Here is a 23,748-nt window from a genome sequence, read left to right as displayed (position 1 = left end):
ACACAATTCCTCATTTCGTCAATGGTCAAAGGGGACACAAGGCAGGTTTTCATGTTGCAATCTCCGTAGATGAGAGGGAAGTTGAAAGCATGACTCGTGCTGTCGCAGAACAGATGTTTCGTGTAGACCGGAACAACAGAACTAGAGAATTTATACTTTCTGACTGAAAAAAACATTTTTGTAACACTTATAATTAAGCAATAAGACACAAGGAGGTGTGGTATATGGTGAATATACCACGGCTAAGGGCTGTTCTTAAGCACGGCGCTTTGTGGAGTGCCTGGACACAGCCCTAAACCGTGGTATATTGGCCATATATCACAAACCCCCGAGGTGCCGTATTGTTATTATAAACTGGTTACCAACGTAATTAGAGCAGTAAAAATAGATGTTTTGTCATACCTGTGGTATACGATCTGATATACCATGGCTGTCAGCCAATCAGCAATCAGGGCTTGAACCATCCCAGTTAAAAATGGTCTTTGAAACACTTTCAACACATTTTTTTAAGTGATATTTTTTTTAACAAGTATTATTTTATTTAATAAATGCATAAAGGACTCCCGAGTGGTGCAGCGGTCTAAGGCACTGCATCTCAGTGCAAGAGGTGTCACTACAGTCCCTGGTTTGAATCCAGGCTGTATCACATCCGGCCATGATTGGGAGTCCCATAGGGCGGCGCACAATTGGCCAAGCGTCGTCCGGGGTAGGCCGTCATTATAAATAAGAATTTGTTCTTAACTGACTTACCTAGTTAAATAAAGGTTAAATAAAATATATACACATGTTCATTGACTTCAACTATAACAATGAAATAATCAGTATGAAGACAGTTGGAAAGCTCAGTATGACAGGAAGAGGCTGATATCTGTGGTTGCCATTATCATGAAGGCTAAAGCTGTGGGTGAAATATATTCTATCCAGATCAGGAGGGTCTAAAATAAATGTATTGAAGCAAGGCCTCAAGATAAGCAGCTGAATACATACAGTACACTCAGTCATTATACTCATATCATATAGCTTCAGACAAACATATACAGTGACACTATGTTCTTTTTTTCTATGAAGCTCTTTCTTCTGTGGCACATGGAATATAAAAACATTTGAGCATGAAATGAGCATTATACCACAACTGAAAAATGTGTCTAACACAGTGGGCCTACATAGAAAAATGTGTCTAACACAGTGGGCCTACATAGAAAAATGTGTCTAACACAGTGGGCCTACATAGAAAAATGTGTCTAACACAGTGGGCCTACATAGAAAAATGTGTCTAACACAGTGGGGCCTACATAGAAAAATGTGTCTAACACAGTGGGCCTACATAGAAAAATGTGTATAACACAGTGGGGCCTACATTGAAAAATGTGTATAACACAGTGGGCCTACATAGAAAAATGTGTCTAACACAGTGGGGCCTACATAGAAAAATGTGTATAACACAGTGGGGCCTACATTGAAAAATGTGTATAACACAGTGGGGCCTACATTGAAAAATGTGTCTAACACAGTGGGGCCTACATAGAAAAATGTGTCTAACACAGTGTGGCCTACATAGAAAAATGTGTCTAACACAGTGTGGCCTACATTGAAAAATGTGTCTAACACAGTGGGACCTACATTGAAAAATGTGTCTAACACAGTGTGGCCTACATAGAAAAATGTGTCTAACACAGTGGGGCCTACATAGAAAAATGTGTATAACACAGTGGGGCCTACATAGAAAAATGTGTATATGTTAAAAAGTATTTCAAATGTTAATTCAAATTCACTACAGGTAAAATGATATACAAAACCTATTTTAATGTTTTTATATGCATTATGTTTGACATAGACATTACTAACAATTGCTATTCTACATTTTAAGTTAATTAACATAAAGAAACAATGTGACAAATCAAACTTTGTAATTTACACACAAAAATCTTTATCAAAGATGTGATTAACATCATTTTCAATCTCAGGAAGAAACATTTTCACATATATTTACAAGTACATCCATTTGTTCCTTAGGCTCTGTGACACATTGGGAGCTGTGGCTCTGTGTCTGAGAGATGCCTGGTCTCTTGGTCACAAAGAACAGTTCTTTAGTCCCCTCTCCGGGAGCTGTGCTTGAGATGTGCCAGAACAATTTCTGAATGCCTGTCTCCCTCAGGGAACTCCGGAACGTACGTGCCACAAACACATAGAGCAAAGGGTTGACCGAACTACTGATGAACACGAGCGCTCCAGCAATGAATGTCATAGTGGTTCTGACGCTCTCTATACGCGCTGCGGCCTCTCGGTGGGACCCCTTGATGGTGAGGATGACGAGGGAGAGCACGTTGCCGACGTGGTGAGGGGTCCAGCATAATGCGAACACCACTACCATGCTTGCAATCAACCCCATGGACTTACGCTTGGACTTAAAGGTAATCTGTGCGATGCGGCTGTAGAGACAGCTGTAGCAGACCACAAGAATGCAAAAGGGGACAGCAAAGCCCACCAGCGTCTCCAGTAGAACACACACAGCCTCCTGGCCGTCTGAGGTGTAGTCCCTGTACAGGCAATGCTCCTCCCCAGGGTCCCCCTCCACCACCTGGGTGGGAAAGACCGGGGTGCTGAATAGGAACGCAGCAGCCCACAGAACAAGAATAACTTTATTCAAGGCCTTCTTCCTCCTCCATCCGGCTGAGGCAAAGGGGTGTCGCACAGCTACAAAGCGCTCGACGCTCATGAGGGTGATGAGGAAGACGCTGCTGTACATGCAGGTGTTGATGACGTACACCATGGCCTTACAGGATGCCTCCCCGAACACCCAGGAGCGGGCCAGGGAGTAGATCCACAGGGGCAGGGTGATGAGCACCAGCAGGTCTGCAGCAGCCAGGTGGAGGATGAGCACCACGGTGTGGGAGCGCTGCTGGACGTGCCTCAGGATGGTCCAGATCACCAGCAGGTTCCCCGGGACCCCCACCAGGAACGACAGGCCCAGGATCACACAGGCCACCACTGTCCCGCCAGGAAACTCATCAGGAGCCATGGTGGACTCTGAAGCTGAAGACAGCTGATGATCAAACGGTTCTGGTTGATGCTGCCGATCGCCTTGCCTCACCTCGCATTACGTGCCTTCTATCTGGTGTACATACTCAGACAGAAAAAGATCTGCACCAGCAAGCTTTCACTTCCCTTTAACTTTGCTGAGGAGAACAGGAAAGAGGTTGGTTTTTCACAGAGCCATCACTCTGTGAGAGACATAGCACTGAGTCATCCAGTGGGTCCTTATTGTGGCACTGTCTGGAAAAATATATATTCTGAGCTATTTTAAGAGTTCAAACAATTGTATTGACCACAAATTACTTTTATTGAAGTCATGTGAACTTGAGATCAGATGATATGTTTTTATTGTGATCAAATAGAGTAAGGCAGTGTGTTATTTTATGTAACATGAATTTCAAGACAAAATAAAGGTTAAATAAAATAATTGTAACATGATCATGAATAAATGTTATTTAGATTATACCACTTTATGAGCAAATGCAATTGCTTTATTGTGTTGAAATAGTCACAATTGAATTACTTGTGTGAGCTTTTCTCACCGTATATCACAAGGACCACAACAATATCTACATTTTGTACCATGATCATGAAAATACAACTGTTAATCAAACATCTAGATTCTAGACATATTTATTTCTCATCAATGCTGACATCTGAATCAATGATCAGGTCACAGTTTTCATTTGACATTGTAGTCATTTAGCAGGCGCTCTTATCCAGAACGACTTATCCAGAATGCTCTTATCCAGCACGACCATCTCTTTAGTCATACACGGTAGTTATGTCTGTGGTATTGTTGCAGTCTGGCCTTACTGAGGACATTGTGTTTTCCGATCCTATTGTGTTGCCAGATCCTATTGTGTTGCCAGATCCCCTTAGCTTGGAGGAGGTGTGTGAGGAGAGTTCCTGGAACAGCCTGATCATGCAGGACTCATGGAGACTGCCCTGGAAGTTCCTTGCAGCGAAGGAATAGAACACAGGGTTCACAGAGCTACTAATGAAGGCCAGCGCTCCAGAGATAAACACTATTGCAGTCTGGGCCACTGAAACAGGCACAACATCATCTGGATCCTCTGTCAGGATGCTGACTAGGTCTACAGTGTTGAGGACATGGTGAGGAAGCCAGCAGAGAACGAAGGCTACCACCACACACACTACTGATCAGAACTGTCGACTTCTGTTTGCTGCTGCCGAAATGCATTGTCCTCATGTGTGTTGCTACTAGACAGGAACAGACAGCCAGGGTGGAGAAGGGGACCACAAAGCCCACCAAGGTCTCCAGGCATAAGAACACCACCTCTTGGGCCACTGAGCTGTACTCCCTGAAAAGACACTGCTCAGTCCCATCGATCTCATCGATGGAGCGGGTAAGAATGGATGGGATCCCTAAAAGGAAAGCCAGAACCCAGAGTCCATAATGGCCTTGGTCTTCCAACGCAACATCTTGAACGGGTACCGGATGACAAGGAAGCGCTCGACACTCATGAGGGTGATGAGGAAGAAGCTGCTGTACATGCAGGTGTTGATGACGTACACCATGGCCTTACAGGATGCCTCCCCGAACACCCAGGAGCGGGCCAGGGAGTAGATCCACAGGGGCAGGGAGATGAGCACCAGCAGGTCTGCAGCAGCCAGGTGGAGGATGAGCACCACGGTGTGGGAGCGCTGCTGGACGTGCCTCAGGATGGTCCAGATCACCAGCAGGTTCCCCGGGACCCCCACCAGGAACGACAGGCCCAGGATCACACAGACTACTGATCGCCCTACGGTTGACATTTCATTAAACAATGCATCATCATCGTCTGAGATGGAGGAGCCCGAGCTCTTCATTTTGCACTGCAGTCAACTGCTGTTTCCTAAGAAATAATGATTTTGTCTGGGGAGTACTTCCTTATGTCACCCTTGGCCTCAAAAGCAGTAACGGTCACTTTACTTCTGTAATAAAACAAACAAGGGTTTCTGTCTGAGTGTGACAGTAATGTGGTTAGCTAGATGTGACAAAGAAAAATGTATTTTTTATTGTATTTATTTTTTACAGTAGATGATGTATGCCTTCCCCATTACAGTTTATACAATCATTATTTTTTGTGCGTGAGTGCATTGTGTTGAGCGCATTTTACATTGATCCCCCCTCCACCCCCTTTTTTTGCACGCATGCATGCACACACACACACACACACACACACTACATACGCTCACATACACAAAACACACACACACACACATGCATATTGACACCACACACACACATTACATACGCTCACACAAAACACACACATGCATATCGACACCACTCACTCACATATAGACACACTTTCACACTTTTTCACTCTTCACATGCACTGTTGCTACTCTGTTTATTATCTTTCCTGACTGCCTAGTAATTTTTACCTCTACCTACATGTACATATTACCTCAACAACCTTGTACCCCTGTACATTGACTTGGTACCGGTACTCCTTGTATATACTGTAGCCTCGTTATTGTTAATTTATTGTGTTACTATTTTTCTTGCAGCAAAAAAAATTTTGTACTTTTTAACTCTGCATTGTTGCAAGTGAGCATTTCACGGTAAAGTCTACACCTGTTGTATTTGGCGCATGTGAAAAATAACATTTTATTTGACATAGGGTTGACTCTTTTCGTTGTTATTATTGATTACTCTACTGCATTGTTGAGGAAGCTAGTGCATAAGCATTTGACTGCACCTTTTATACCTGCTGTAAACAGGGTTTGTCATGAATTAATTCAACAAATGTATTAGATTTTATGGATGGGTAGGTTACGTTCCAAATGTAATCTATTACAAACTAGTCATCAGTAATGTAACTAGGATAACACAAACTCAGTAACATAATCTGATTACTTCCATAGTTACCAGTTACCTGTCCAAAACTGTAATCCTAGTTACATTACTTTTGGATGACTGTTTCCTTAAGAGTCATTAGAAAAAAGATAAAAAGGATCCATCAAACTAATTTGGTGTGTCGTCATACTAGTCTCTGACTTGAACAAACTTAAACTTGTACCTTTTTTTATGTTGAATTGAAAGTCATTGAGAAAGAGACATCAGAATTTATTTTTGCAAACATCCTTTCTGAATAAAAAATTAACCATATAGTTTTTCAAAAGCATCTGTAATCTGATTGCAATATTTTTAGCTGGTAAAGTGATTACAGGTAGTTGTTTTTCCTAATTAGACATGTAGTTGATTACGTGTAGTGTACCCCAACCCTGATTTTACTGGACAACATTGCACTTGATAGACTTTTATTTTGAAGTTGTTGTGATGACGCTCAGAATTTCATGTCCTGGGGCCTGTTGCACAAAACTAGGATAAGGGATTAAGCCAGGATATCTTGGTGATCCTGGCTCAATTGATCAGTAATCCGGTTGCACTAAAGATGGATAGGGGGCAGGAGGATATGTTATGGTATAAATTACCATGGAGATTTATTCTGTGGAGCTAGCCTGCTCCAGACCAGGCTAAATTCCAGGATCTATTTAATCTCATCCCTAATGTCAGTCAGCAGTCACCACAAATGGAAACCAATAGTTATTTCACTGCTCACTATACATTGTTATCACATATAACTAGACCCACTGTTATTATTTAAACGTTTGTGATCATTAATTTCAATGATTTTGGATAAAAAATGATTTTTAGATGATGTTGCTATCATTAGATAATTTACAGTTTCCCATAGACTATAAGGCTATATATAAAATGATAGAATATTAGGGCCACAGAGGGGAAAAAAACACAAGTCATAATATTGTAACCAGTTGTTTTAAAGGAGGACAGTTGTTAAAATGACAGATGTGGGGCATTTCGTGAAATTGTACTTCAGTATGGTTTCATAAACAAAGACATGCTGATGTGCCAGAATATTAAGTATCACATTGTCATAAGTATCAAAACTGTAAAAACAATATGTAGCTTTTCTGCAGAAAGAACCAGCCTCATAAATTTATGACTTTATCCTTTTTCTTCAGTGTGGCCCTAGTACTCTGTCATATAAACAAATACACATTCCATATGAATATAAAAACACAATGTGTAACATTATGTTCCTTTATTGAATAAGGACAAAACAAAGCAGGTAAACCATCAGCTCCTTTCGAAACTGAAGTCACAGTGACTCTACAAGATGGAAAGCACAGAATCCAAGCATATTATACAAAATGATACATACACATTCAAAGGTCTGTATATAACACACCCTGCATGTCTGCACACTAAAATAAATGCAGGACAAATCCATACACATCAACTGAACAGACAAATGAATGGATGCAGTAGCCTCCCTGCAGCCTTGTATTACACACAGTATACCGCACAAACATCATAAGAGGCCAAATTCGTCAAAAAACGAACCCAAAAAAACCCAAATTCCTCTGCCACCGCAGGACATATTTAACCAAAATTGAAAGCACACATACTAACTAAAATAATTCAACACATATTGGTCCCTCAGCAGCCGACCACTGTCGTCATCAGGGAAGATTGCCGGATTGTCCCAGTCCATGGCTGGTGGCACTCTGGGGGCCCTCTCCTTCCTCAGGCAGGCCACATTGTGGAGGACAGCACAAGCCACAGTAATATCACATGCCCTAACAGGGCTGACCCTTAATTTGTGAAGGCAGTGAAAGCGTGCCTTCAGGAGGCCAAAGGTCATTTCAACTCTGGCCCTGGTCCTGGCATGGGCATGGTTGTAGGCCTGCTGTGCTTCCTGGGGGTCTGTGAAAGGTGTCAGGAGAAAAGGCTGGCAGCCATACCCCTGTCTCCCAGCAACACACCAGAGAATTCACCTGTCAACACAAAATCTCATCATTACTACCTCATAAACACAGTGATATTCTTGACACAGCCATGATGGTTATAAATAGGGGTTGTGTGGCTTACCTTGTGATAGGCACTGATAGATTTCAGAGGCCCGAAAGATTCTGGAGTCATGGACTGAGCCAGGCCATTTTGCCACAACATTGCTGATCACACAGTCAGCATTGCAGACCATCTGAAATCATAAGATGAGGAATATTACACCAATCAATGCACATCACTGGCAATGCAGAGTGTTCGTCAATGGACAATATCAAAAAGTTATGTTCACCTGAACATTAATGCTGTGAAAGGATTTCCTATTCACAAAATCGGCCTCATGGGCACCTGAGGGGGCTTTTATCCTTATGTGTGTGCAGTCCACTGCACCAATGACATTGGGGAAACCTGTCACACAAAGTAATGAGTATCCTACTATGTGTTAACAGTTGTCCTGTAATTTGTAGATCCTCTTACCTGCAATCCTATAGAACTCCTCTTTGATGTCACAGAGTCTTCTGTGGCCAGGGAAGGAGATGAAGACATCTGCTAATGCTTTGATAGCCAGACACACACTCCTTATTGTGCGGCAAATTGTGGCCTTGTTCAGCTGTTCTGCATCCCCCACTGAGTACAGGAAGGCTCCACTAGCAAAAAGCGCAAGGCCACACAAACCATTTGCTCCACACTCAGTGCATGGCTCCGTGCAGTGCGGTGCTTAATCCTGGGACCCAGTAGTCTGCATAGATACCTGATGCCATCTGCAGAAAACCTGTATCTTTCATATAGATGGTCATCAGGGAAGGCCAGTGGGTCCAACCGGTCCCTGAAGACCCTTTCTCGCCTGAAGGCTCTCCTCAGCACAAGTGCTTCTTCATCCACCACATCTCGCACGAATGGGCATGCCATTGTCAGAGCAGAAAGGAACACACAATTTTGGGCCTTCATATAGGCTAGTGGCCACACCTGGTGCTGGGGGTGGGCAAAAGAGGGCGATGCCTTATAACGATGACTTGGTTGTACTGATTGCTGGGAAAATAAAAAAAACCTTAGAAAGATGCCACCGTCCTGTGTGCTCACAATAAGAGCTCATATGTCATGGCTCACTTGACTTTACGAGAATATACCTAATTTTTATTTTGAGCTGTGTCATCTTCTTGGAGCTGGGGGAGGAAAGAAAAATAATGATTAATACATTTGTGTTACAGTTAGCATACAGTGTACATTGAAGGCATATCTCACCTCCCTCTCAAGTTTTTTTATTTCAAGGTCCAGTTTCCTAATTGTCCTCTTTTTTATTTCGAACTCCAGTGCAAGATTTTCCATCTTTTTCTTCTTGTACTGAATGTCTATGTCTGCCAGTTCTATTTGGCGCCGGAGGTGGTTGCCATACAACTTTCTGATAGCTTGTGAGCTCTGTGAACACAATACAATTAGCGCAGCTGGAATTTGGCAGGATGTGGTGTCCTTTTATTAATACGCACTATGTTGCCAGGCTGGTTTTCCCACTGTATAGCATCTGGGTCCTGTAAAAGAAATTAGATTTTTTGATTTTGATGAGGACTCCTCACCATTGTAGAGTAAATAGTACTTTCACAGTCTTAACATGATACCTCATGCCTTCTGGAATCCAGAGAGATGGTCTCCTCCTCATCATCGTCTCCATCATGTGCTGTTGCTGCTGCACTGGGGCCTTCACCCTATCACATTTAATCGGATTCATATTGAAGCTAGTAGACAAGACATGCCAGGCCTACAGTATGCCTTTGATGGAGTACTCACTGGATCAGCATCGTCTGGTGCTTGTGCTGGTGGCTCTAACAGGAACACAGTGCTGCCAGACACTGCAAGGCAATAGGTAAACCAAAGTCAGACAGTCCAAATTGATTCAATATGAATGTGGTTGTATCCCATGTAGAGATGGAAGGACATACCTTGAATGAAGCGGGTGGCATCTTGGGAGGAACCTATGCTCGTCTCTTTCCCCCAGGGATCCCCTCTAAGACGGGCCTGCCTTTATTTAGCTCCAAGGCCATGTCCTCTGCTGGGGTAAGGTCAGCCTTTGGTGACCCACCACCCGTGCCTTGTCTGTGGGTATTCTTTTTCACTGCTAAAACAGTACAGACAATGTGTGAGCAGGCACCTTCTGGGTACAATATATGCTTGTGCTTTGTTAAATATTAGTCAGGGACCATACCATTCTGCAGAATGTTCTTGTATTTGATTTTGACCTGCTGCCATGTCCGTTTTGGCCCGTTCATGTTTAATCTACACACACACACACACACACACACACACACACACACACACACACACACACACACACACACATTTAATGGAGTCACACTGCAAAAAATTACTTGGTATTTTTGTCTTGTTTTCAGTAAAAATATCAAAAAATTTATCATAGCTTTATACAGTGTGATGGAGTTACTTTACACAATTTCACTCATATCTGCAGTGCATTTCAATAAAAAATTTAACCGTTTCATAATTACAGTACAACTGCATTTTTGGAGATGTGAATTAAATATTTGAATTGTAATTGTGATGTTTCAGCGGAGCGGTGAGTGTGTAATTGTGCACTACTTACGCATTCAGGCGGTCTGCAATACTTTGCCACGCTTTTTCTCTTTGCTTTATCACTGTGGCGGTGTTGCCTTTCTTCTTAATTATATCTTTTACCTCCTCGTATGCCTCCATGAGGATTTGTGCTTCCGACGGGGAAAAGTACGCGGCTCTAGTTGCCATGGTAAATCAGTTAATCTGTGATCTGTGGCGGGGTCTATTTGAGTGAGCCGTGAGCGCGCACCTATCCAGGATTGGTTTCACCTGGCTTAATGAATCCGTGTCTGCTCATCCTGGCTTGGTCTTTGTGCAACCAATTAAGCCTGGACGCACATGTTTTGGCTTCATTGAGCTCAGCTGAGTCATTTATCCCGGATGTCTTAATTCTACTTTTGTGCAACAGGCCCCTGGGGTTTCAGCATAGATTGTTTATCAACAGCCAGTGAGAAATAAACAAGATGTCGTCAACATATGCCGCGTTCATACACTAGACGGAACTAGGAAACTCGGAAATGTCCGACTTGCTAACTGGTATACACGTGCCGCGGTCAACGACTTAGCAAAATGGAAATTACCGAGTTTCCTAGTTCCGCCTAGTGTGTAAACGCAGCAATAACAACGGATCGGGGAATTTTAACGTAGTCTACTGTCAACCTCAACAAGAGGAAATTGGATGTTGGACATGAAGTTAGCTAGTTAACGTCAAATTGATTAATTTGTAAGTTGAGTGAAATGTCTTTGCTCAAATTTGAACCAGACTGGTTCGATGTATGAAATACATTTCATAATCACCAGCTAGCTAACTGGCTAGTTAGCAACCTCTACCGAGTACGGAAACTGATAGACTCTGGGACAGGTAACGTTAGCTACCTAGAGAGTTTGGACTTTTTAACTAGACAGCCAGCAAGCTAATGTGCTAATTTATAAGCAATATCAGGTCCTCTATATGAGTTTATTGTTTTATTTGAACTATACAACATTGGGTAGCTAGCTAGCGGTCTAAACTTGTAGCTAACAGCTAGCTTCCATGCTAACATTAGTCTAGCACTCACTAGCTAGCTGGACCAAAATGGGCGTTGTTTTGATAGCGGTAGATAGTTAGTTAGCTAATAACAATATGAACTTAACTAGCACGTTTAGCTTCTCAGCTAGCCCTCTACAGCTGTCTCTGGCCAGTGAAAAAACACTAGAAACTAGTACTAGACAAAGAGGGCTTGTTGCTCAGGCTTACTACCGTTACACTAACTAGCTTGTTCCATGCATTACCATTACCTACAGTAGCATTACTGATTTGTTTTCCTTCCCTGCAGGTTGTTGACAGAGCTACGGTGTGGTGGAAATCAGTGTCAAGCCTATTAGGCCTAACTTCACAAGTCTTGTGTGTGAGAGACCTCCAATATTAACATTCCAATGCCTCTGCTATTCCTGGAGAGGTTTCCCTGGCCCAGTCTGCAGACCTACACAGCGCTGAGTGTGGCTCTGCTGGTTGGAAGCATCTTCAGCGCCTACACTACTGTGACAGAACAGGGGTTTGGGGTTCCAGACATGGACGAGCCTCTACCACCTGCACCCTTAGTAGGGGATAATATAGGCGGCCTAGAATATGTGACTAGCGATGATGTTGTGGGTGCAGATACAGAATTGGCGACCACTGTTATGTGGTACCTGGTCACTGACAGTGTCTTTGTATGGGTAAGTCTTATTCAAGATAGGCTCAACTCAGCCAAGCATCAAATATTGTTGTTATGTTACTTAGATGTTACATGGTTGCTAAGTGCTCTGCTCTTCTCTACTCCTCAGGTGTTGGTGAATACAGCTTTCTGTTCCCTGATGTTAATTGCTAAGATGATCCAGTGCATGGTTTTTGGGCCCCTTAGAGTCAGTGAGAAGCAGGTGAGGCTTGGAGTTGTGGTGGTAACCTAATAACTGATATTTGGGATAATTTGATGTCACCTTATTGAAGGTTAGGCATCTGTGTTTATGTAAACAATAGTACAAATGTCCTTCACAAATAGTCCGCAAAACAAGATTTTATCATTGAAACCCACACTGGTGTTTTGAGTCTATTAGTGTACTCTGACCACTCCATCCATGTTCTAATGTCTTGATCTCTCCTCTCTCCACCCCTCTCTCTTCCCATCTCCTCTCTATTCCACTCCCCTCCTCTCTCTCTCTCAGCACCTTAAGGACAAGTTCTGGAACTTCATCTTCTATAAGTTCATCTTTATCTTCGGGGTGCTGAATGTTCAGATGGTGGAGGAGGTGGTCATGTGGTGTCTGTGGTTCTCTGCCCTGGTCTTCCTCCACCTCATGGTCCAGCTGTGCAAGGACCGCTTTGAATACGTATGTCTTATCAACCTCTAACAGTACATTTTAGTAATTTAGCAGACGCTCTTATCCAGAGTGACTTACATTGGTGCATTCATCTTAAGATAGCTTAACACTTTACTGTTGAAGTCTTTATGAATGCATTCATAAACCTTTATAACAGCTATATAACAACATTTGTCATAAGTAGTTTTAAATAATTATGAGTAACGGCATGATATAAAGGTAAATTTTTTTTTTTAAAAGATTATGTTATAAAACTAGTTATTAAATTGGGTAACAAGTGCTATTACACAGTATGCATTACAACTTATTAGAGTACTGAATAAAAAATAAAAAACTGAAATGACAAAATGTAGATGGGCCCACCCACTGTACTGTAGGGAGAGTGACCTTGTTGACTTGTTTACCCTGTAAACATATATACCTATGTTAGATGCCAGTGATATGACACTGTTGGCTATTCAGTCACAGTGACTGCCATAGACCGGGTCCAGGCCAGACCTATTAATAAGCCTAGTTCTTGCTGTATCTATGTAGGCCAGGGTCTTAGGTTTAGCTAATGTTTCAGTCACTTCATAGACTCAAACTACAGAGTGGGGGACTACAAAAAAACTAAGATGAACATTTAGGTAGTGTGCTGTAGCTATAGGAAAACAGAACATCACACCATATTGTGAAGAATGACATCTCTCTGTCTGCAATCAATGGGTGTTAGATTTTCCCCTTATCATATCAGCTGACATGGTACCTGTTGTAATGCTGTACTTTGTTGCTGCTGTCTGCAGTAAAAGTTAGATGAAAGGCTGAATAACAAGCCTGTATGTGTGTCGCTGTACCTGTGTCAATATTGTTGTGTGTCACTAGACATGTTATTTGAGCATGTGTTATTAGTACAGTATGGGGCTGCAGTGACACTGCCCAGATAAAGCTTACCTCTTGACCAAAAACATGCTCAACGGGAAAGTCTATTGAAAGTCTGGTACCCATGAAGTCTGCAACCACCCCTAAATTGTTATTCTGTGTGTCGGTCGCTCTTTGTATGAAAGTACAAGTTATATGTAGGTGTGCGTGTCTGTCTACATATGTGTGTGTGTTTAGTAATTTCTCTTTCTGAATGAGTGTATACAGTAGGTTAATGTGTACCTGTTCCCCCTTGCAGCTGTCCTTCTCCCCCACTACTTCTATGAACAGCCATGTGCGTGTCCTTACCCTACTGGTGTCCCTGCTGCTGGGCTGCTGTGGTCTGGCTGTGGTCTGTGGTCTGCTGGGCGCTGCCCATGGCATGCACACCCTCTCCTTCATGGCTGCCGAGGTGAGGACCTAACCCTAAAGAGCTCACCAGCATGTAGTCCTAATAAATGGAAATTAGTTACCTCTGGTTCATTCAGAAATTCCTATGGGGAAAGAATAGGGTTTTGGAATAGACACCGATAATAAGGTCTGAGGTTAACACAGACTTAGGATATGTTATACATTTTGTTCTTGGAGAGAATATCAGTCAGTTAACATGACCTTTATGAATTATGAAGCCTTTGTGCTTTTTCTGATTACATAAATGTTTCAAAATGCACAAAAAGTGACTTTAGCTGATGAAGATTCTTATAGAACAAAACGTTTCAGATCTCCTAAGCCTGTGTTTACCACAGACCTTATTTTCGGCGTTTATCTAAAAACCCTACGAAAACTGTTAATTTCCCCATAGACTTTGTCCAACGAACCATGGCAGAGTTAGAGCCTACAAAAAGACCCCCTTAGTATTGCTCTCTATTGGGCGGAGAGTATTTCTATAGGCACACCCATTGGTGTAGACTAGAGTAGGGCTGGCTGAACCTCCTGGGGAGTTGGGACTACCATCCTGCAGGAGTTTGTTCCAGCTGTTGTTTTATTGGAAGTTACATTAACAAGGAGATTTACTCAGTCACAAATTAGTATTACGTCATTGTCATCAGTTACATTTGTTTCCCACAAAAAAAGGATGTATAAAATACTTATGTATAATTCCTATGTCTTTCTCTGTCTTTCAGTGCCTGCTGGTTACTGTGCGGACTGGACATGTCATCATGAGGTAAGACCCTTCCTTGCAGAATGCAGACCCTCTTGCACTGCAACACAGATGACGTAGCGGATCTAGAATGAACCAGTTCTAATATTAGCGTACTATTAGATGTGTTACCATGAGCACCTGTTGAAAGACTGCTTTGTGCTACAGAAGGTGATCATGATGACTTGCAGTCAGCTGTATTTATTGGAGCGGTTCATTAATTAGTTATGCTAAATCATACAAAAACCCTGTAAACAGGAGCCAAGTGTATGAGTTGTTGCTTTGCTTTGTGTTGTCTGGACACCCATAGCATTAAGCGCATATCAGAGTCAAAAACGTGTACACACAGTGTTCTAGAATGTTGGACTGTTGGCTTTTGTACTTTTTGAATTCTCAACGTGGCTCAATCAATTTCTCCAACTGTCAACACATTAAAATGAATATAGGAGCGCGTGCTCAGAGCTGCGTTGGTTGGGAATTTTGGGGAGGTCCGCGTTCTGCCTGGCCCAGTGAGAGTTACGCTAAGTGATGATCTACAACTACTGATTAGCACAAGCAAAAATAAGTTGATGCTGGTCTGGCCTTAATGACTATGTACACTTATCTCCATCTGGCACAGTTGAGGACTGGTCACCCTATAGAGGCTGGTTCCTCTCGACAGTGGCAAGAAAGTATGTGTACCCTTTCGAATTACCTGGATTTCTGCATAAATTCATCATCAAATTTGATCTGATCTTCATGTAAGTCACAACAATAGACAAACATAGTGCGCTTCAACTAATAGCACACAAATGTTTATTTTTCTTGTCTATATTGAATACATCATTTAAACATTCACAGTGTAGGTTGAAAATAGTATGTGAATCACAAGGCTAATGACTTCTCCAAAAGCCGATTGGAGTCAGGAGTCAGCTAACCTGTAGTCCAATCAATGAGATGAGATCGGAGATGTTGGTTAGAACTGCCTTGCCCTATAAAAAACACTCACAAAATTTGAGTTTGCTATTCACAAGAAGCATTGCCTGATGTGAACCGTGCCTCGAACAAAAGAGATCTCAGAAGACCTAAGATTAAGAATAGTTGACTTGCATAAAGCTGGGAATGGTTACAAAAGTATCTCTAAAAGCTAGCTGTAAGACTTACAGAAATCTCTGGATAATGCTAACACCTCTGTTGACGAGTCTACGATATGTAAAACAATTAACAAGAATGGTGTTCATGGGAGGACACCACGGAAGAAGCCACTGCTGTCCAAAAAAAACCATTGCTGCATATCTGGCAGAATATTCTGTGGACAGATGAAACTACAGTTAAGTTGTTTGGAAGGAACACTATGTGTGGAGAAAAAAAAGGCACAGCACACCAACATCAACCTCATCCAAACTGTAAAGTATGTTGGGTGGAGCATCATGGTTTGGGGCTGCTTTGCTGCCTCAGGGCCTGGACAGCTTGCTATCATCGACAGAAAAATGAATTCCCCAGTTTATCAAGACATTTTGCAGGAGAATGTTAGGCTATCTGTCTGCCAATTGAAATGCAACAGAAGTTGGGTGATGCAACAGGACAACGTCCCAAAACACAGAAGTAAATCAACAACGGAATGGCTTCAACAGACGAAAATACGCCTTCTGGAGTGGCCCAGTCAGAGTCCTGTCCTCAACCCGATTGAGATGCTGTGGCATGACCTCGAGAGCAGTTCACACCAGACATCCCAACAATATTGCTGAACTGAAACAGTTTTGTAGAGAGGAATGGTCCAACATTCCTCCTGACCATTGTGCAGTTCTGATCCACAACTACAGAAAACATTTGGTTGAGGTTATTGCTGCCAAAGGAGGGTCAAGCAGTTATTAAATCCAAGGGTTCACATACTTTTTCAACCCTGTACTGTGAATGTTTACACTGTGTTTAATAAAGACATGAAAACGTGTAATTGTTTGTGTTATTAGTTTAAGCAGACCGTGTTTGTCTATTGTTGTGACCCATTTCCAAAGGGTTCACATACTTTTTCTTGCCACCAGTAGGTTTCTTCCTAGGTTCCTGCTTTTCTAGGGAGTCTTTCCTAGCCACTGTGCTTCTACATCTGCATTGCTTGCTCTTTGGGGTTTTAGGCTGGGTTTCTGTATAAGCACTTAGTGACAGCTACTTATGTAAAAAGGGCTTTATAAATACATTTGATTTGTGTTGTGTACAATTCAAAAGCATAAGTGCTAAAATGTTCAAATAAAAAGGCATTATTGTGACCAGGGCAGGGTTCTGACTAAGGCTGTTTCTCTGCAGGTACACCATTCACCTGTGGGATCTGAACCACCCAGGCACCTGGGAGAGTAAGGGTTCCTACGTCTACTACACTGACTTCATCATGGAGCTGTCTATGCTGTCCCTGGACCTTATGCACCACATTCACATGCTGGTGAGTGACATAGCTGGGAGCACTACAGGCTGGTATTAGTAAGGGAACTAACTGAATGGGTAAGAGCACTACTGAGAGGCACACAAGATGGCTGACTGAACTAGCCTGAATTTAAAACAAGGGCTCTATCTCAATTTGTCTTTCTTCGATTCTCAATTAGTCTTTCTTCGATTCCTTGCATTCTATCTCCTCGCCTCCTCAACTGAATTGGAGAAGAAGGTCCATAGTGTCTCCTCTCAGATGAGAGTAATCGAGGAAAGATGAATTGAGAGAGAACCACCGTATTCAGTTAGATGAGAGTTGAGTTTGATTGTAGACCTGTTTTAACATTTGACTCCCCTCAGCTCTTTAGTAATATCTTAGAGCTGTGTTTAATATTTGACTCCTGTCTCCCCTCAGCTCTTTGGTAATATCTTAGAGCTGTGTTTAATATTTGACTCCTGTCTCCCCTCAGCTCTTTGGTAATATCTTGGAGCTGTGTTTAATATTTGACTCCCGTCTCCCCTCAGCTCTTTGGTAATATCTTAGAGCTGTGTTTAATATTTGACTCCGTCTCCCCTCAGCTCTTTGGTAATATCTTAGAGCTGTGTTTAATATTTGACTCCTGTCTCCCCTCAGCTCTTTGGTAATATCTTGGAGCTGTGTTTAATATTTGACTCCCGTCTCCCCTCAGCTCTTTGGTAATATCTTAGAGCTGTGTTTAATATTTGACTCCGTCTCCCCTCAGCTCTTTGGTAATATCTTGGAGCTGTGTTTAATATTTGACTCCCGTCTCCCCTCAGCTCTTTGGTAATATCTTAGAGCTGTGTTTAATATTTGACTCCCGTCTCCCCTCAGCTCTTTGGTAATATCTTAGAGCTGTGTTTAATATTTGACTCCCGTCTCCCCTCAGCTCTTTGGTAATATCTTAGAGCTGTGTTTAATATTTGACTCCCGTCTCCCCTCAGCTCTTTAGTAATATCTTAGAGCTGTGTTTAATATTTGACTCCCGTCTCCCCTCAGCTCTTTGGTAATATCTTAGAGCTGTGTTTAATATTTGACTCCCGTCTCCCCTCAGCTCTTTGGTAATATCTGGCTGTCCATGGCCAGTCTGGTGATCTTCATGCAGCTGAGGTATCTGTTCCATGAGGTGCAGCGCCGCATCCGACGCCACAAGAACTACCTCCGTGTCATCAACAACATGGAGGCCAGGTCTGTCTACTGACCAGCCTACTGATGGCTCTCACTGTCTTGTATATAATACATCCCTACTGTTACTTATTAGGTGATGGGTAGTGTTCTTTCACTCTTAGCTGAGACTCAGTGTATGAAGCTGTAGCAGTGTGTGTTGTGTGAATCTAGTCTCTCTGCTTTCTTATGACGGGCTATCTAGCTGTTAGCTATTTATGAGACTAGTGCAGTTGTTGATCTAGATTTGTTATGCTCTGTACCTCTCAGGTTCGCAGTGGCCACAGCTGAGGAACTGGTAACCAACAATGATGACTGTGCCATCTGCTGGGACACCATGCAGACAGCACGTAAACTGCCCTGCGGACACCTCTTCCACAAGTAAGAGACTGACCCAGCCACCTTGGCACCTCTAAAATCCCAGGAGTCATTATTTCCTCACACTTGATTGAATGTGGCATTATGTGGGTGATGTTTCGATTGACACTAAGAGTGTTGTGTCTGTACCTGTGTTTGATGCGTATCTGTGTACATTAACGTTCCTGTTTGCTATTCCTCAGTTCCTGCCTGCGGTCGTGGCTGGAGCAGGACACGTCGTGTCCAACATGCAGGATGTCCCTGAACATCAGTGGTGATGGAGGTCCAGCCAGAGGCCAGCAGCAGGGGGCTGGCCTCCCACTGGAGAACAACCTGGGCCCTGGGGGCCCCGCTGCAGATGCCAGACCACACCTCAACCAACACAATCACTTCTTCCACTTTGATGGTAAGGCCATACAGACTTGTTTTACAACACAGGTGATCTCACTGAATGGACTACTCTATTGAGTATGGTTGATGAGTTCTGGCATATAACATGTTGATAGTCACATAGACAGACATCACACTGTTAGACATTTCTTATAGTGCACATTTCAGGTAGTGATTATTGTGGTGATGTCTCCTCCCAGGCTCCCGCATCGCCAGCTGGCTGCCTAGTTTCTCAGTAGAGGTGATGCACACAACTAACATCCTGGCTATCGCTCAGCAGGCCAACAACTCTCAGCTCAACACCATGGTGAGTCACAGCCTTACTCTAATCCCCTCCCGGGACACCAGGGGATTCTCCTTTCAGCATGTTTTTTAGTCCTGGACTAGGTTTAATCCTTCCAAGAGGTCTCGCAAGCATCATCTGAGCTTTGAAGATTGTTTTTACACCTGCTCTTCATCAACAGCTTTGTTTTCAATGTATTCATTGCAGCAATATGACTTGACTAGAATGGAGGTGGCTGCTGGGTAACATAGTGTTCTACTCCCCACAGGCCCATCAGATCCAGGAGATGTTTCCTCAGGTTCCCTACCACTTGGTGCTGCAGGACCTGCAGTTGACCCGCTCTGTGGAGGTCACCACCGACAACATCCTGGAGGGACGCATCGTGGTGCCCTTCCCTGCTCTGGTAGGTCCTCCAGTTCAGTTCATTGGGTATTTTGACCATGGTGGTTCACATATAGACCCCAGAAGGCCTACACTTTCCCCTTGTGTGATTGTACTGCCTCTTTCTGAGGGTTAGGTTGAAAAAGAGAGGGAATGAGTTCAGGATCTAGTCAAATGTGTTTAAAGGTGTATGCTGTGGTGTTAACTGGTGTTGATTAACAATGTCTTGCCTCTCCCCCTCCAGGCGGCTGAGCGTTCCCCCGTGCAGGTGAACCCAGGCCCAGAGGAGGGGGCAGGAGCCAGTGGGGGGGTGGAGACTGCTCCCAGAGAGCTGAACAACCTGGAGGTCAGAGGGAGCCGTTTCTCCAAGTCTGCAGAGGAGAGACAGAAGATGCTGCTACAGAGGAAGGATGAGCTGCTGCAACAGGCACGCAGGTACTGTACTGTCACCACCGGCAATACTAGACCAGTTTGTCAATCGAAACGGGTGTATTCAGTGATTTGAAACCTTCCCAGCTTTGCAGATAGAAATATAGCCTACCCTATTCAACTTCACAGACAATCATAATTTATTATGCAATCAATTTCTGTCTGAATGTTTTGCAACTGTGACCAGGCATCCTGAACAGGCCTCAGCTGACAATCTTTTCAAAATAAGAGTCTTAGATGAGAGCAAACACCTGTTGCTGTCTTGGTGGTGGTTTCTTATCTGTTAGGTCAGGGTTCAGTCACTGGCTCTTTTACTGAGTAACTACAGTAGCAGAATAGCTCTATTGTAACTAAATGACTGAGATCACTGTTATGTTTTATAAGGACACACCACAGCAAAGGTTTAGCAAAATGAAAGTCTTATTGGACTGGTTCAGACAGTTTCTCCCTGCGACTCTCTGTTTCTGAGCATTTCCTTCTGTTTCGTGTCTGCTGAACACAACCCACATTGACCTCAATTCATTTCCCCACAGGAGATACTTGAGAAAGAGCCCAGAGGACGAGGAGGACCTGCCCACTCTGGAGGAAGACGCCCCTGTCTCAGACGTGACCATGCTGAGACGCAGGACCATGGCTGCAGCTGCAGAGAGACGCATGCAGAGCCAACCAGACCCTGCTCCCTGAGACTATACTGGACTGTAAACTCCCACATGGACAGTCTCGCCTCGAACCCACACCTAATGCCCTTGGAGTGTCCACCAAACTCCTCACGTCCCACCTAAGAGGCACCTCCAACGAAAGAGCTCTTTACATTATATGATCAATGGAATTACCTAAATAAAAACATTACATTACAAAGTGTTACAAGAAGCATGGGCTTTGGCTGCACATGGCACAGGGGCTCTGCTGTTTTAGGCTGCCCTAGTGAGATATGAGAACTGGGCCTTGGGAATGGTACCAGCCTCCTCTGAACTTTCACCAGACACCAGAGGTGTAATTGGACATGGATCACCAGCGTTTTAAAGGAGTGTTGGGTGTCTGAGTTTCTGAAGTGCACACCTGTCATCACATAGCTTTAGCCCCCCAGCTTCACTAGACTTACCTGCCATTCTCTTTACTGGCCATGATGGGGAAGGAAAGAGCATGGTGTCACAGTCCGAGGATGCTGTTGAGGTTAGTTAGGGTTTGTTAAGGTGCTGTCGCTACATACAGCTCATAGTGTAATGGAGTGGGACATAGTTTGTATTAGTTTTATTCAACAACAAAAATATTTGTGTTGTAATGAGCTGAGATTGATTGATTCATTTGTTGGGTTGATAACAAACTGATATTTTATCAAAATGGAGTGAAAACTGTGAATTAAGAGTAGGTTTAATAGATTAAAACATTGTGAAGCTTTTTTTCTTTTAATTAAGAGAATGTCACTTTAGTATTACAGCCTCTTTGAAATATGAATGTACTTTATCCACGTAATTTTATCTTTATTTAACTAGGCAAGTCAGTTAAGAACAAATTCTTATTTTCAATGACGGCCTAGGAACAGTGGGCCTGTTCAGGGGCAGAACGACAGATTTTGTACCTTGTCAGCTCTGGGGTTTGAACTTGCAACCTTCCGGTTACTAGTCCAACACTAACCACTAGGCTACCCTGCCGCCCCATAATGCTGCAGAGAGAGTAGAAGAGTTTAAATTCTGGCTGTTGTGGAGACCTGGCTGTTAATAATGTGTTAAATGTCACATATCCACCCAAGAAAGAACACTAACTAAATAGGAAGATGGAATAGTTTTGTCTCCTGACAGACAGTAAAACTCTCACCAGTACTGAGTTATAGAAGAGTGGCTCCCTGACCTCTAGGTCAACCAGTGGTTTCTATCTGCGGTGTGTATACCTCTAAAACTTCCCAAAGCATACCTACACTGTATTAAACATCCATTGCTAGAGGTACAGAAGACTGTATGGGCTCAGGAGTTGGGTTGAGGTTGGAATACAGATGAACCTATCTGATTCACTCACTCACACTCCATTCCTACACTCCATGTACTGGTAGGTTCATTCTTACAGATGATATATAGGCCTATGTGTTGGATGTCTTTGATAACTCTAAAGGCTTTTTAAAGTTGACTGGGTGTTGTGTGTGAATCACAATGGAATGCTTTAGTTTACTTTTACCCCAAAGAACATTGATTCCATGAACTTCCACATGATGCAGATGTCTTTCTTTGAGATGAGCATATTTTTGTGTTTGGTTGATTCAAAATATTTCTCTTTCAGCTTGTTTCATCTGTGGGATTGTAAGAAGTTTCTACTAACTGTGTTTCAGTGATGCACCTTTTGTCAAAAACAAAATACACTAGTCCGTTGTTCATTGTTTCAAGCTATTTATTGATCAACTCATATTTTCATATCCATGTCATATTTTTATATTCACAAGGGGTTATTTTTGTAACCATGGTATATTTGATCTAATCAAAAACATGAATTAATCTTTTGGACTGAGCTTTCCTCATATTTTGTGCCTAAATCAAGAATAGTTATATGGTTTGATTGTGTAAATAATGTAGTTTTTGTAAGAACTGCTCAAGTAACATGAACAAATTATCAATAATAAACAGAGCTTCTCTACAGCCTTTTAACAAACTAGTTTTTCTTTGCCTCCTGTGGATAGGCCAAGTACCCATGGGGGTCCTAATACCACAGGTTGGGAACCACTGCTATTGACATTGAGTAATCTCTTTCTAGACAGATGGGTTGCCTCCCACAATGTTACCACTGAGGGAGCTTGATTCAGCTGAACTGCAGTGCACCAGGCTATGCAGTGAGGGAGGAGCACCCTCTCAAATAGAACAGTAATCTGCTCCGCTCGGTCATGTTGTCAACAAGGCAGCATGATGCATCGTTCAGAAACCTACATCCTCTTTAACCATTTTTTTTCTAACTCTTTCATCGGGAATGCAGATAGTGTTTTCATCAGAAGCAATTTTTGCACGTGAAAACAGAGTCATACAATTTATTCAACATGGCCACTTTTGTATTGAGCCGACTCTACTGTCGGCCAAAATGGAGCACCAGACTCGCGCCCGGGAGGCAGCCAGTTCCAAAACAAATGCAATCTACGCTAACCCAGTTTAACCAGGGCATTAATCAAATACCCCCAGTGTTCCAGTATACACACCTAGGTCTGGATTTCTGAGATTAGGCTATGAGTACAATCCTTAGTTGAAACAATAACAAAGCGGTCGCCCCCCTCTGTTCTGGTAAAAAGCTCAAGGATGGGCCTAGATAAATGTAACCACTCCCAAATGCATAGACATAGCTGTGGATGCAATATATGAACATTATAGTTTTAAGCATGTTTTGAGGCTATACAGTGTTCGTTTACATTTACAATGTTTACAAACATTGGAGTAAAGCAAGTTTATATTTTGGGTTCTGATGGGGTATGACAGTTGAATTAAGCTCATGAAGCATAAATTATATATTATTTAAAAAATCAATGGGTACATATTAATTTATATATCCAAAAATGTATG

The 23,748-nt window shown here is 42.8% G+C and overlaps 2 protein-coding genes and 1 pseudogene across 3 annotated transcripts; 1 reads left to right on the top strand and 2 right to left on the bottom strand.

Annotated features, from left to right (window-relative positions):
* Positions 1 to 1,778: 1,778 nt before the first annotated feature.
* LOC121846393 (leukotriene B4 receptor 1-like) lies at positions 1,779 to 3,136 on the bottom strand. The gene has a single exon (XM_042321218.1). The coding sequence runs from the start codon at positions 3,017 to 3,019 to the stop codon at positions 1,961 to 1,963; it is 1,059 nt and encodes a 352-aa protein (XP_042177152.1). The 5' UTR covers positions 3,020 to 3,136; the 3' UTR covers positions 1,779 to 1,960.
* Positions 3,137 to 3,156: 20 nt separating this feature from the next.
* LOC121846392 lies at positions 3,157 to 4,880 on the bottom strand (annotated as a pseudogene).
* Positions 4,881 to 10,999: 6,119 nt separating this feature from the next.
* LOC112249365 (E3 ubiquitin-protein ligase AMFR) lies at positions 11,000 to 22,845 on the top strand. Of its 2 annotated transcripts, none has more exons than XM_042321217.1 (14): positions 11,000 to 11,144; positions 11,737 to 12,118; positions 12,227 to 12,319; positions 12,605 to 12,769; positions 13,917 to 14,069; positions 14,782 to 14,822; positions 17,079 to 17,211; positions 18,269 to 18,402; positions 18,649 to 18,759; positions 18,939 to 19,141; positions 19,326 to 19,432; positions 19,677 to 19,811; positions 20,034 to 20,224; positions 20,752 to 22,845. In XM_042321217.1, the coding sequence occupies exons 2-14, from the start codon at positions 11,837 to 11,839 to the stop codon at positions 20,900 to 20,902; spliced, it is 1,899 nt and encodes a 632-aa protein (XP_042177151.1). In that variant the 5' UTR covers positions 11,000 to 11,144; positions 11,737 to 11,836; the 3' UTR covers positions 20,903 to 22,845. The 2 variants fall into 2 exon arrangements, with proteins under 2 accessions (XP_042177151.1, XP_042177150.1); XM_042321216.1 differs by having other exon boundaries at positions 11,008 to 11,282.
* The last annotated feature ends 903 nt before the right edge of the window (positions 22,846 to 23,748 follow it).

The sequence above is a fragment of the Oncorhynchus tshawytscha genome, linkage group LG04 (assembly GCF_018296145.1).
Source record: "Oncorhynchus tshawytscha isolate Ot180627B linkage group LG04, Otsh_v2.0, whole genome shotgun sequence".
Taxonomy (NCBI): Eukaryota; Metazoa; Chordata; class Actinopteri; order Salmoniformes; family Salmonidae; genus Oncorhynchus; species Oncorhynchus tshawytscha.
The sequence above is the reverse complement of the archived record's forward strand: the minus strand, read 5'-3'. Positions and strand labels throughout refer to the sequence as shown.

Coding starts and splice junctions, on each gene's coding strand:
- LOC112249365 (XM_042321217.1), top strand. CDS start 11,837: ATGCCTCTGCTATTCCTGGAGAGGTTTCCCTGGCCCAGTCTGCAGACC. Junction 12,119..12,226: donor CTGACAGTGTCTTTGTATGG/GTAAGTCTTATT, acceptor TCTACTCCTCAG/GTGTTGGTGAATACAGCTTT. Junction 17,212..18,268: donor TGCACCACATTCACATGCTG/GTGAGTGACATA, acceptor GTCTCCCCTCAG/CTCTTTGGTAATATCTGGCT.
- LOC121846393 (XM_042321218.1), bottom strand. CDS start 3,019: ATGGCTCCTGATGAGTTTCCTGGCGGGACAGTGGTGGCCTGTGTGATC.